Source organism: Notolabrus celidotus, chromosome 14, assembly GCF_009762535.1.
Source record: "Notolabrus celidotus isolate fNotCel1 chromosome 14, fNotCel1.pri, whole genome shotgun sequence".
Lineage (NCBI taxonomy): Eukaryota > Metazoa > Chordata > Actinopteri > Labriformes > Labridae > Notolabrus > Notolabrus celidotus.
In genome coordinates, this window is record NC_048285.1 from 10,291,799 (window position 1) to 10,305,732 (window position 13,934).

At 37.7% G+C, this 13,934-nt stretch overlaps 1 protein-coding gene across 3 annotated transcripts; it reads left to right on the plus strand.

Moving 5' to 3' along the window:
• The first annotated feature begins 503 nt into the window (after positions 1 to 503).
• LOC117825275 (von Willebrand factor A domain-containing protein 5A-like) lies at positions 504 to 13,683 on the plus strand. Of its 3 annotated transcripts, none has more exons than XM_034701027.1 (19): positions 504 to 607; positions 1,442 to 1,521; positions 1,822 to 2,024; positions 2,112 to 2,334; positions 3,839 to 4,014; positions 4,119 to 4,233; positions 4,321 to 4,496; positions 4,585 to 4,673; positions 4,776 to 4,920; positions 5,614 to 5,693; positions 5,789 to 5,903; positions 6,035 to 6,193; positions 6,326 to 6,429; positions 7,896 to 8,113; positions 8,297 to 8,344; positions 11,404 to 11,490; positions 12,264 to 12,412; positions 12,849 to 12,972; positions 13,092 to 13,683. In XM_034701027.1, exons 2-19 carry the CDS (start codon positions 1,479 to 1,481, stop codon positions 13,169 to 13,171), a joined length of 2,334 nt encoding a protein of 777 aa, XP_034556918.1. In that variant the 5' UTR covers positions 504 to 607; positions 1,442 to 1,478; the 3' UTR covers positions 13,172 to 13,683. The 3 variants fall into 3 exon arrangements, with proteins under 3 accessions (XP_034556918.1, XP_034556919.1, XP_034556916.1); XM_034701028.1 differs by having other exon boundaries at positions 524 to 607; positions 1,439 to 1,521; positions 12,267 to 12,412; XM_034701025.1 differs by having other exon boundaries at positions 525 to 607; positions 1,439 to 1,521.
• Positions 13,684 to 13,934: the final 251 nt, after the last annotated feature.

Sequence of the window (13,934 nt, forward strand, 5' to 3'; positions counted from 1 at the left end):
ACAGTCCAACCTGAGAAAGTGTGTTGAACTACGTAACATTTGTTTCATTCCAGATGAACATTCCAGATGAAGTTGTCTGTGCTTGGAGTCACTTAGTTGCTGAATTTATTCCATAGTATAGTTTTAGAGATTTCAAGTAATAGTCTCTAAATAAACAGAATGTAACAGAATGTACTCCTATGTATTCTTGACTGCACTCATGCTTTATGAAAATACGTTTTGAGATATTTTAAGAAGTACTTTGAATACTTACGTATTTTTAAAAGCAAGTACTCCAGTACTTTGACTCAAGTAATAATCTGACAGAGCAACTTTCACTTGTACTGGAGTAATATTTGACCAGGAAGAAGTCATGAAGCTGTGTTCTTTGTCCACCACTGCTGATATACAGTCTATGGTCTGATAACAATATTGAATGGGATCACTCAGTGTCCGAGTTACTACCAAGTGAGATAACAGACTGCATCAGTCTGGGCCCAGCTCTCAGGAACAGATGGGTGACGTCACGGATACTACGTCCATATTTTTTACCGTCTATGGTCAGGGCTCAGCTGTAGGTTCAGGCTCGCTCTTCCTTCCAGTCCGGAGCAAAACGACAACGTTTGGAGTTAAGTATTCTACTTTGGTTAACAGGCTGTTCTTGCTTGACAGGGAATAATTAGGACAAATGACAGGATACTGAACCCGGCATGGGAAGTGGATGTGTCTATGTGGCGTGGTTTGAGTTTGGCCGACTGTATTTAGAGAAATACCTTCCGTATATTATTACTGCTTCAACTTCTCGGGTAGTACGCTACATTTTCATCAGACAGGAAGGAGACTGCTGCATTGTCTTCATGATTATTTTACTTATTACTCTGTATGACCCGTATGTGCAATGGTTATGATGTCATTAAATCAATAGTTTAACTGTACAGCCGCATCATAGCCTGGAAGAGGGAGGAATAATAAAATGAAGAGAAGAGCCACAGAGCGACACCAGGCATATGTGTTAAAAAGTCAAAGTGAAACTAAGCAGAAACACAAACTGTATACGTCATGAACATCAAAATATGGATACAATCAGAATGTAATGCAATATTTCGTCAAACAGGAAGAACAAGACTCTCATGACCTCCTCTCCACCTGATCAACCTGAATTTGTGTATCAGTATTCTGCTTTAGAGATTTTGCTCTAGCGGCAAGTTCGTATCCATCATCTGTACAGGTCAACATCATCTCACAATTTTGTGTCTATAAAACGACACAGAACATGAGTAATCAGTAGGAAGTTGTTTATGGAGACAAAAGTGTAAAGTTACACTCCATGACAGGATTGTTTCAAGTCAATACAAGTAAACAAGTAAACTGAAGAAGTCACACAATGTGTATGATGGTGACTTTACTTAATGTCAGCATAATATTGTTCATAATAAAAATGTGTATTCTCTTTCAACAGCAGTCGACTTCCTTGACAGTGCAACCTGTTAACCAGCATCATGGTGAACTGCTGTGGTCTGCTTACTGTACAAAAGGAACCAGGTAGAGTGCTTTAGAATTCATTTCTATTATACATTAAGTTGAATCAATTTTGAATTTTGGTTCCCTACTTTCATTATAACCGCAAAATGGCACAACAGCCTGACCTGTACACAACATTATGTAGCTTTGTTTAGTTTCCTTTGTTTATGAGTGTTTGCTGTTGAATTGAGGGGACTCTACCAAACAATTTCAGGATAACATCTCATCTGTAAAAAAGCCATAACTTTGTATCAAGCATATGACATAAGCAGCTGTTCTCACAGTCTATGCACGCCGTTTCTCTCTCTGTTACTCTGTCAGTTCCTTTGAAGAGTGTGGATGTGGAGCTGGAGGTGAGGGACCATGTAGCTACTGTTGTCTCCACTCTGAACTATGAGAACAAGGAAGACAAACCACTAGAGGCTGTTTTTGTCTTCCCTCTGCCTGGAGATGCTGCTGTCTGTCACTTTAGTGCTAAGCTCAGACAGACGCAGATTGTTGCTGAGGTCAAAGAGAAACAGAAGGTGAGCAACACAGTGAAGATTAGGCACATAACATGTAACTTACAGTATTACTATTTCAACATTGAACTTCTGTGATTTGTACAATAGGCGCGTGAGGACTATGATGATGCTTTGAGCTCGGGTCAACAGGCCTTCCTTTTGGAGGAGAGTGAGCAAAGTCCAGATATATTCTCTATGAGTGTGGGCTGTCTTCCACCAGGAGAGAGTGCCTCAATCAGACTGGAGTATGTCACTGAGCTAAGTGTGCAGGCTGATGATGGGCTGAGGTTCTGTCTTCCTGCTGTGCTCAACCCTCGTTACCAACCTCAAGGTATGAAAAACGAAAACAGAAATGCTTTTAAACTTTGTCCACATAAGGCAGGGGTGTCCAAACTTCTTTCTAAGAGGGCCACATTTGTTGTTGTCAGAATACCTCAGGGTCAGTGGCTCCTACTGAGACTTTGGAATCCTAAAAGTTATATATGAAACATCTATTTAATAAAAATATTTTATTTTTTTTTCTCAATAAATCAGTAACCAGGTAGTCCTCAGTTCTCCACAAGCCATGTAAACATTAGCAAACGTTATCTTCTTCTGGAGGAAAATGCTATTCATTAGGGTCGGTCAATGTGGGAAAAATATTGTATCATTATTTTTCTATGGCAGGATCACGATCTGGATTTCATCACACTTCTTTTTCATGTTGCTATTAAGACTTTTCTGACCAGCAGACGACATTTTAAGTACAAAATAATTATTTTCCTGAGTTCTGAACAATCTTTATGCACCAAATTTTCCCTTTTCTGTACAATTTTGATTCAGTGCTTGAAAGAAACTGCCAATGTTCAGATGATTTAGAAAGTGATTAATTTCTTTGCTATAAATAACACAATTAAAGATGGAAGCTTGGGGCCATAAATAAATGGACCTTGGGCCGCAATTGGCCCCCGGGCCGTACTTTGGACATGACTGACATAAGGGATGGGCAGATTAAGCCAAACCAAGCTTTGAGGCTTTGGTTCTTTTTGGGCTTTAAAAAAGGCCGATGTGTGTCTAACATGAGTCTGGTTCTGCTCAAGCTTTCTACCTGTTAAAGGAAGTTTTTCCTCGCCACTGTAACATGCTAAATGCTGCAAAGTGCTCTGCTCCTGGTTGATTAAGATGAGATCAGACTGAGTCCTGTCTGTAAAATGGGACTGGATCTTATTCTGTCTTGATGTTGGGTCTTTGTAATAAAACATAGAGAATGGTCTAGACCTGCTCTGTTTGTAAAGCGTCTTGGGATAACATTTTTTATGATTTGGCACTATATAAATAGATTGATTGATTAATTTAAAATTATTGTAACTTGGAATCAGGAGATTTGATAGTTAAATAAATGTAACCATATTTCATAGTTAATTCCCTTACTTCTTATCTGTCAAATGTGCTTATTAAACATTTTCACAGTGGGGCTGTAAAACTTTCTTAACCAGCTGAATTAACCACTTTTCAAGGCAATATACCTTCAAAGCTTTGAACCACATAATAGAAATAAATTAGAAATATAGCATCATGGATGAAACATAATATTACAAAAAGACCTTTAAATATTACTAGAATAATTCACACTATGATTGAAAAAACAAGATGTCAACTAAGTGTTTATTTATCCGTCTTGCCAATATGAGCATCTTCCATTTTATCATTTAAAGGGCATCTTGTCTGTAGCCTGACTCTTGACTGTTAGTCTTCTTTGTCTTTGTTGAACAGTGTTTATTGAGGTTAGAACTTGTTTATTCCATGCAACTGGAATTTAATTGGACTCTTTTAACCATTTCTTACCCTTCCCAAAGGAAGTGGAGGTAGTGGAAGTGGCAACACCCAAGTAACCTCAACTCCAGCATCTTTGGTGCCCTACACTCTGTCTTTCTCTGCCCAAGTATCCTCTCCTCGTCCTGTGTCCAGAATAGAGTCCAGCTGTTCCCTTGATCCTCTTCAGTACCTCAATTCAGAGCAAACCAAAGCCACGGTAGGTAGAGTGTTGATGTCTGCTGATGTTGTCCTTCTTGATTTGGAACAAGAAAAAAAAACATCATTGATTTTGTGTTCATGAGTGTGTTTTGTAAACTGTAGATCAAGTTGGCTGCTGGACACAAGTTTGACAGAGATGTTGAACTTCTGATTTATTACAAAGATGCCCACCAGCCCACCGCTGTGGTGGAGACAGGAGAAACCTCTGCAAAGCTTGGTGAGTGCAAATTAGTAAAGCAGATGGATCACAAATGCTAGAATAATTAGAAAAGGCAATATTTGATGTCCTTTTATTGTGGCTCAGGCACTCTGATGGGTGATCCAGTGGTGATGCTGAGTCTGTACCCAGAGTTCCCTCAGGCTGTGATGTCTTCAGTCGCCTCATGTGGAGAGTTTGTGTTCTTACTGGATCGATCTGGTAGTATGGATCAATCTATGAACAACAGCAAGACTAACCAGACTCGCATTAGCAGCGCCAGGGTATTAATGTGTAAATTATTTTATTAAGCCTTTTGAAATATACCTCTTACACAGTGGCTTTCATTATCATTTTCTCTTTTCACTTCAGGATACTCTACTTCTCCTGTTGAAGAGCTTACCAATGGGCTGCTATTTCAATATCTACAGTTTTGGTTCCTCCTATGAACACATCTTCCCGTAAGTCTCTCCAGTCCAACAAATGTATTCCTGTCTTTGGTCTTAATGAATGTTACCTGTTTCTGTGTATTGTGACGTGTCCGTGTGTTGATGTAATCACAGTAAGAGTGTGGAGTACAGCCAGCAGACTATGGAAGAAGCTTTGAAGAAAGTTGGGGAGATGGGGTCTAATCTGGGAGGAACAGAGATCCTTGGGCCACTTCAACACATTTACAACCAGCCCTGCATTCAAAATCAACCAAGACAAGTAATTCACACACAACATGTAAAACATGTCGACCATCTCTTGCCAGTAACAACACACACCACTTGGCCATCAACACTGCTAATCTTTCTGGTCTGGCTTTAACTTTGCAAGTACAATTTTGAACTGACAAGTTTATTTAAAGGTTATTCAGTAACACTTTACAATAATGGCAAAAATAGAGAATTCATGCTTGGTTCATGTTAAAGTAATGCATGACTGTTGATTCTGTTTGAATTAATAAGGGGTGCACTATTAACCCCTGTTGTTCATCATGAACTAATGATCATGTCGTTATGACTTCATGGATATTCTTACCACACCTTGCTGCACACTTAACCTTCAAAAACACTTTAGTGACTGTTATGGCATCTCACACAGCTCACAGAGAATGATTTGAAGGACTTACACAAAAGCTGCATGTTTCTGGTTCACATGTCACCTCTCTTTTCTGTTATCTATTTTCATTTTCATTGTCCATTTTGAAACTGTCACTGCACTACCTGCACTGTGTACATACGATGTTTTTATATAACTGTATTTTATTATATTTTATTGTATTTTAGATTTAAATTTTAGATATTTAAAAGCTGGAAGAGAGAAACAGCATCTCGTTTTTCCTGTATGTCTTGTATATACAGTGAAAATTGACAATACAAACCTTTAAACCTTTGAACCTTTGAACCTCTTCCCCAGGTATTTGTCTTTACTGACGGAGAAGTGGGGAACACCAAACAAGTTATAGACCTGGCAAAGCAGAATTCACATGCCCACAGGTGAACTGTCAAAACTTTGGTTAACACCCACATCATCAGAACATACCCCATTCTCTTTTGCTGTTTATCTTAAAAGCAACATTGCTGCATTGTAGATGTTTCTCTTTTGGGATTGGAGAGGGGGCCAGCTCTGCTCTAATCAATGGGCTGGCCAAGGAAGGAGGAGGTCATGCTCAGTTCATTACAGGGACTGACAGAATGCAACCCAAAGTAAGTTAGATATGAAACACATAAAAACTGTCATGTTTAACAATACAATCAAAGATTGTGCTTGAATGAATGTTTTGGTTCCAGGTGGATGAGTATGTAAAATCTTTCTAACGCAAACCTTTCATCACCAGGTGATGCAATCCTTGCAATATGCTCTGCAACCAGCTGTGGTGGACATCTCAGTCACATGGGATATGCCAAAGGATGTGTCTGTCACTGTCCTCTCTCCACCAATCACAGCACTTTTCCAGGGTCAAAGGTCACTGGTTTATGCTAGACTCTCTGGACAGGTAGGAGTGGTGACATATGGATGTGAAACTATTTTGTTTTTCAGTGTTAAATTAAAAGTAGGCTTTGAGGCCATTTAATAAATCAATCTCGTTTCTCCATTGTAAGGGTAATACATCTATAATTCCTCTCAGATTTCAGAAGCAGCAGAGGGATGTGTTGCAGTGAAATACAGCCTGGCAGGTCATCCCACACAGAACCAGCTCCAGTTCAGTCTGAAACCTGCAGAGGATACTGGGTAAAAAGGGACTTTTTTCAGACAGCCCTTACGTATATGTTGAGTTCAATTTAATTACAGGGAAACGTTTTGGATGAGAGACTTCAAACTTTTGAAAAAAAAGAAAATATTGGGCAGCAAGTGTCTGCTCAGTGTCCGACACACTCAAGTAGAAAATGAGTAAATATGTAATCATCCTAACATAAAAGTATTGAAAACTACAGAAGACTAGATTCTGGTCATATGTAAATTTTTGATTTGACTTGATTTTGATGTCTTTATTTTGAACATGTAAAAAAAAAGATTTATAATCCAAAAAAATATTTAGTAAAAAAGAAGAACTAGAAAAAAAATCAATCAATTCCATCAGTAATTCTGCAACACTTAAACTTACATGTGCGAAAATCCCTAACCAATTTAAAGATAGTATTATTATTTTCTATTATGTTGAAATCCTAATATACATACACACATTGCATACATATTTGTAATAGTAGAATTCCTGAAGAAGGGAAAAATTATTGCATTGGTCACATACAGTTTTTTTATGTTACCCATCTGTAGATTTCATAATTACCATGTCACTGCCAATTTCCTATATATTTATGAAAAACATATATATTTTGCTGATCCCCAAAAAACATAAATGATCAAGATCTTAGCTCACTTTCATTGACATTATTGGCTTGGATGAAGCTGCTTAGAGTTTCTTTTTGCTCCCATTTTTTAAACATACTTTAGTTCAGTCAAAAATAAATCCAAATGAAATAGTTGTTGCATTTTGAATACTACACTAACAGGGGAGTCAACACTCTCTCAGATGTAACTAGCTATTGACAGTAACAACTCAATTTAGGACAAGACAGCTTGTTCACATTAGCATCAGCTTCTAAAATCTGTGCGTTTGCTGTGTTAAAGGATTGTTTTCCCCCTCGTGAAGCCCTGCCTCCTTCTATGACACGATGCAGACTGTATCTATGTGAGAGCAGTGGAGCACAATGCAGTTAATAACAGTGTTTGAACTTTCAGGAAGTCAAATAACATCGCAATGCAAAAAATTGACTTCACACATTTATGTGTCAGACCCTTTACTCTGTATTTTGCAGAATAGAAAAGCATCAGATGACCAGACTAATTCATGTGTCTCTTTTCCACCTTCAGATTCATATTTTTGGAATCATTTTGTTGCTCTGTTATATTTTCAATATTATTGGACGATTGAGTGAACTATAGCTTTACCAGTAGTTTATGGAATTATATAAACTTACAACCATCTTGAAATTGTCCACAAATGTTTGAATTACCGTTGTACTCAGAAACACTAACAGAACAACCAGCTATGCACCATTCTTAAATTAATATCGGCCCCGGCTTTCTATACTCTTGAAAGTTTGTATAGAAAAAAGATTAATTTAAAGGGGAAAAACAGTTTAATTGTTATTTCAAATCGATATACAGATATTTTATAGTCTCCTTCCCATCTTCAGATTGACAGTCCACAGGTTGGCTGCTAGGACTCTGATTCGCTGCCTGGAGATGGAGCAAGACCCATTCCTACCGCCGGACGAAAGTATGAGAAACAAGGTGGTGGAGCTCAGTGTGCAATCTGGAGTGAGCAGTGCCTTCACTGCCTTTATCGCTGTCAACAAAGACAATGGCGAGGCGATACAGGGACCACTAGTGCGAAGAAATGTTCCAACGCCCGGTAAGTATTTCAAAGACCCTGAAAATAGAGAGGCTTGATGATGTACTGATTTAACTTTAAGTTAAGTTTAAAATAAGAGCCATCATTAAGCATTTCAGGATTTCATCACAAATAAGCTGATATTTTCCTTTGTTAAATCACGTGTTTTCTTAACCTAATCTTTTTATTGTTTTTCCTTTTTAGGGTATTTGCCAAATGGACAGGTCAAATATTATTCTCTAGTTAGTTTTGGTAAGTAAAAAGCAGAATTACTTGTTGGCTAAGTTTTATTTTATATCTTGATCTCTTAAGATTTTACTCTTTTTTTATTCTCAAATTTTGAGGAACAATGGGATATGGATGTAAAAAGTCAATGTCATACGGTCCCGAGTTCGTACAAATGGATAGTATGGCTCTACCAGAGTCATCAGGTGGCCACTTCTCAATGTGCTGTGACTAAAACAATTGAGTGATTTTGGAACTCAAAATATGACTCTTACAATATTTTCTAAATTCTATCAATTATCAATCATCAATCAATCAATCTTTATATGTATAGCGCCAAACCACAACAACCGTTATCTCAAGACGCTTTTACAAACATTGCAGGTCCAGACTGTACTCTATGTTCAGTTATTAATAAAGACCCAACATCAAGACAGGATAAGATCCAGTCCGCTCTTAAGACAGGACTCAGTCTGATCTCAGCTTAATCCATCATGAGCATTGCAATTGGCAGTATTTAGTTAGTTACAGCGGCAAGGAAAAACTTCCTTTTAACAGGTAGAAACCATGAGCAGAACCAGACTCATGTTAGACAGCCAGATATATGTAGTAGTAGTAGTATTAGTAGTAGTAGTAGTAGTAACTGTTGCTGCTAGAGTCCAGCATGTCTGGACGTCTACGGTAGAGATCCAGTGGAACCTACGAGACCATGGAGCTCAGGGATTCCAGAAAAGTCAATGGTTCGTAACATAGTAATTGAATTGGCTAGAGTAAAAAAAAAACACACCTCACTTGTTCTGAATCAAACTATACCAGTCAGGGTTAGCTTGCACCTAACTACCCAACCACAGCAGTTCTGCACCTTCTAGCACAATCCAGCTTTTGGCTAATTTCCTCTCTCTCACTCACTCACTCCCTCAGGGGCTAAGAGTGCGACATAACCCGCTGAGTGTAATAGACAGTTCACAGTGACAGTGTTGGCATCCGTGTTTGGTGCATCGTTTATGAACACTATAAAGCTGTATTTTTTTATAAGCCTTGGTAATCTTTGGCTTATGTAACATTTATGATAGCCTTTTAATGATGTGTCTCCATGAAGGTCCATGTTAAGCCCTACCTTAATGATAAACGTCCTTTTTTATTTGTAGTTGAAGTCCTTCTCTGTTAAATCTCAAACTCAAAAAGCCACATTTGCACCTTCCATGCTATTTCCTAATTTGATGGATAAAGCGTGAAAGATTTAAAAAATGAATTTGCACCAACATTGCACCAATGTGGAGAGTGTCTCTGTTCTGGGCTGAGTGACAGTGGGAGTGTGTTTATCATAATGGAGGAATATCTCACCAAAATGCCCTATGTATGTAGTTTTATAATTCACTTTTTTTTATTGTTTTCAAGAGCGTGCACAATTCAGGAAGAAATAAAACAATACAGAAAACAAATACATTTCACATAAACAGTAGTAATAATGACAAAAGAAATACATATCAATACCAAACAAACAGTAATAAAAACAAAAATAAATAAATAAATAAAATAAAATAAACAAACAACAAGCTAATTTCTCGCTGGGAAAACACCAATCTCAGTGCATCGCAACCACTCACACATTCTCATCACACTCATAAACAAAGGTAGTTATTCCGTATTTTATTATATCCCTAAAGGGGCTCCATATGTCCAAAATCATCTCCTGTCTGTTATTGACCTTAAAAATGAGTTGTTCATAGGTAGCTATTTTAGTCATTTCTCCCAGCCATTCATTAAAAGAGATGTTACTTTTAGTTTTCCAGTGTCTGAGCACCATCCTACATCCTGGGGTAAGAGCCAATCTACACCACAGAGTCTGGCGATGTGACAGTCTAACCCCCTCTGTTATTATACCTAAAATGCAAAGTGTAGGGCTCAACAGCAACTTGGTTTTCAGTACTTGATTGAGAAATGCTACATTTTTCCATAAACTCCAAGTCATTTTGCATTCATAAAGCATGTGTAAAAATGTGCCTCTACTCCTGTCACATCTCCAGCAAATGTCAGACTCCCGTAGCTTCAGTCTTGCCATCTTACAGGGAGTCCAGTACCCTCTATGACTTATCCTATATGTTATTAACCTAGTCTGAACTTTCCTAGACGTCCTACACCAGGACCCAACAATTTCCTTCCACACCCCGTTATTAATTTCCACCTGAAGGTCCTCCAGGTCCTCCTGCACAAAGGCCTTTAATGTTTGCGTTATGTCTGATAGCAGCTGCTAAAGGCTCCAGTGCCAATGCAAAGATCAGTGGGCTCAGGGGGCACCCCTGCCTTGTGCCCCTATAGAGGGTAAAGATGGAGGACATCTTCCCATTAGTTAACACAGAGGTTTTAGGGTTAGAATACAGAAGTTTAATCCAATTTATGAATGAGCAGCCTAGTCCAAACCTGTTTAATGTCCTAAACAAGCACCCCCATTCTACTCTATCGAACGCTTTCTCAGCATCGAGAGAGAACGCGACCTTAGGTTCAGTGCTATTTCTTGTTCTCCATATTAAATGTAGTAACCTACGAATATTATCTGCAGAAGATCTTCCCTTAAGGTTAATAAAACCCACTTGATCTGGGTGAATGAGGCTAGGCAAGTGTTTCCAGTCTTTTTGCCAAGATCTTGGCCAATATTTTAGCATCCACATTTATCAATGAAACCGGACGGTAGTTCCCGCATTGCTGAGGGTTCTTGCCTTTTTTATGTATCAATATTATCACAGCAGATTGCATACTCTCTGGCATACTTCCTCTTTTAAGTGCATCATGAGACACTACAAGTAGTCTTGGTGCTATTATGTCAGAGAACTTCTTATAAAAATCTGTAGGGAAGCCATCGTTCCCTGGGGATTTCCCAGAGCTCAGCTTTTATAGCTTCTAGGACCTCTTCAAATTGAAGTTGAACCCTCATTCAATTCCCAATATTCAAGAATTTCTCTTTTAATGAAACTACAAGTATTTATGTACTATGTGTGTAGTTTTGATGATAATAATATAATATTCATTTTTGACCTACTATTATTAGTTATATGTATACCAGGCTGTTAAGTCTTCTCTCTCAACAGGAAAGACGAAATCTAAATCTCGCGGCTCAGGGTTCTTTGGTTCCTTGCTAAGGAATTTTAAGAGAGGAGGGAAGAAATCTCAATCTGGTAAGAGAGTTCTACAGACTGATGCTGCTCTGCACTAACTTTGACAGCCACAGATGTTCTTACAGCCTGAATTCTTTATTTTTTAAATAGAGGGCAAGTTATGGATTCAAATGAATTAGAGATTATAATACTTATGAATGAATTAACATAATAAAGTATGAAACATGTTACTATTAAATCAGATAAGTTGTTTTGTATCAGACTTGTATTCGCATGTAATATTCAGGGTAGAAATGTATTTAAATTCTGGAATACTTTAATATCTCAGTAGGATATTGTCCAGTGTTTCAGTCAAACTTTATTTGTCCCACATTTTGACATTGGCACATCAGCTTTGACTTTACTTTAGAATTAATAAGATAGTAATAGCTTCTTGCTAAGACAAATAGGCTAATATAACTGCACACACTTGTTTTGGTCCCATCTCATTTTTCAAGTTTATTATCACAGAACAAACTTCATCTGCTGGTCACCCCATTTTCTTGTCTTTTGTAGCACTTTGCAGCAATGGTCAAAATGTCATTCTCATTCTCCAGTATGAAAGCTGAATTAAGTTAGCACTCCAGATTGGACACTTCATCAAAGAAAGAATGATATACAGTGCCATTTGAAGCTATAAAACAATGATTTACATATTTGCTGGAATATTTTTAACTGCAACACATCTACACGTCAGTGTCCAACAGATAAAAAAAGGAAACAATAAATGCCACAAATGCCTATCAGTGTCCACAAAGATGATTCTTATATTTGCATATTGATTCTCTTGTCAGAAGAGTGCGGACCCTGTCAGCCCTCCATGGACCCTTTGCTTCAGGTGGTCTCCCTTCAGAAGGCGCCTGGCTCCTGGGACCTAGCTCCAGCTCTGGCTACGGCTCTTGGAAAGACCAGTGAAGAGATGGAAAAGCCAAAGCCTGCATCGGTGTGTTATTGTAAAAACGAATACATTCAAATGACTCAAGGGGCTAAGTATGACATAGATTTTGTGAACTGGTGTATATAACAAATAAAGGTAATACAATGTAGAGCAACAACTTGACACCTTCATAAAACAAATCACAACATTTGAAAAATCAAAAAATGAAATTCATATCTCTCCAGAGAAAAACAGAATAAAAACCCGGAACCAAAGTTTAGGTGTTCTTAAGCTCTTCAGTACTGGCTTCACTGCCACCAATACAGTAACAACTGGGCTGCACCATTGGCCATCTAAGCCCAGAGATGGTTTTGAAGTATTTAAATATCTTGTTTGTTATTTTGTTCAAAATCAAGCAGCAATATTTTCTCTTAATTGTATACTTAAATTTTCTCTCTTCCAATGCCTGCTTCATGTTCTTTCTCTTAATTTGGTGATTAAGGTGAACCAGGAAGTATGGGCCACCATTCTGTCTCTGATCTGGCTTCATGGTTTCAAGATAGACGCCCAGGAAGAGTGGGAGCTTCTGGCTAGGAAAGCTGTGTCGTGGGTCTGTGCACAGAACTGTAAGAGCTTAAATAAAAAGTGTTGTCATTATAATGTGTGCCTGTTAAAATCAGCTGTTTGACCACATTCAGCCGACTCATTAATTTGGTTTTTGTGTTTGTTTTTTTATTTTTTTCAGCACCATGTGTGAACGAGTGTGTGGAAGCTGGAAATGCACTTTTGGGATGTCAAGTACAGAAAGATGCCTTGGGGCTCTGAGGTTTTCAAAACTGGCTTCAAGACTGACACTGATAAGGAATTAAATCATGTCACACTTGCAAACAAACCAATTCTGCAGCTTGCACTTAATCAAAATTGCACTAAGATAGCTGTGCACCTATAAGTACAATGTGCACTATATCACTTCATTTACAAGGGATCAGGTTATTTTTCTTGCTTGGTTGATTTTCTGCTTTTTGAGTTGTTTGAGAGGAAGTATGATAATCCAGACATAAAGTATCAAAGCTGCACCTGAAGTACGACTGGCAAAAAAATCAAAGACTAAGTGAATTAGCAAATAAAGGCTTGTACTATTTCTGATACAACATTAGTCACAAGACGATCCACTATAATTACATCTGTGTATTCCACTAAATTAGTTATCAAGCTGGATGTATTCTTATGGACTTTTGCGCACTTTAAGATTTACTAAACTGACTTAGGTCTGGTGAAGTCAAATGAACTTATGCACTAAATGAAAATGGAAATAAAAACATAACTCCAAATGTTAAGAAGGCTCTGTTTCATATCTTTAAAGAACATTTAATTGTTTCATTGCTTTTATCATGTCTACATGATGATGTATAGGTAACAGTGAATCCCCTTCTTAATACTGACAACCCAGTTAACCCTACATAATGAATGTCAAATGTATTACAAAATGTGGGCTGTTCATAAAAAATGTATTGTTCACTTTAAAAAAAAAGTGATTTAATCAATAAATATGTTTATTTCATTTGAAAAAAAATGTCTCATAGTAAAT

Bases quoted from the DNA above. Each gene is read 5' to 3' on its own strand.
- LOC117825275 (XM_034701027.1), top strand. From the start codon at position 1,479: ATGGTGAACTGCTGTGGTCTGCTTACTGTACAAAAGGAACCAG. The intron at 4,497-4,584 runs GTATTAATGTGT...TTTTCACTTCAG, and splicing joins CTCGCATTAGCAGCGCCAGG to GATACTCTACTTCTCCTGTT. The intron at 5,694-5,788 runs GTGAACTGTCAA...GCTGCATTGTAG, and splicing joins CAGAATTCACATGCCCACAG to ATGTTTCTCTTTTGGGATTG.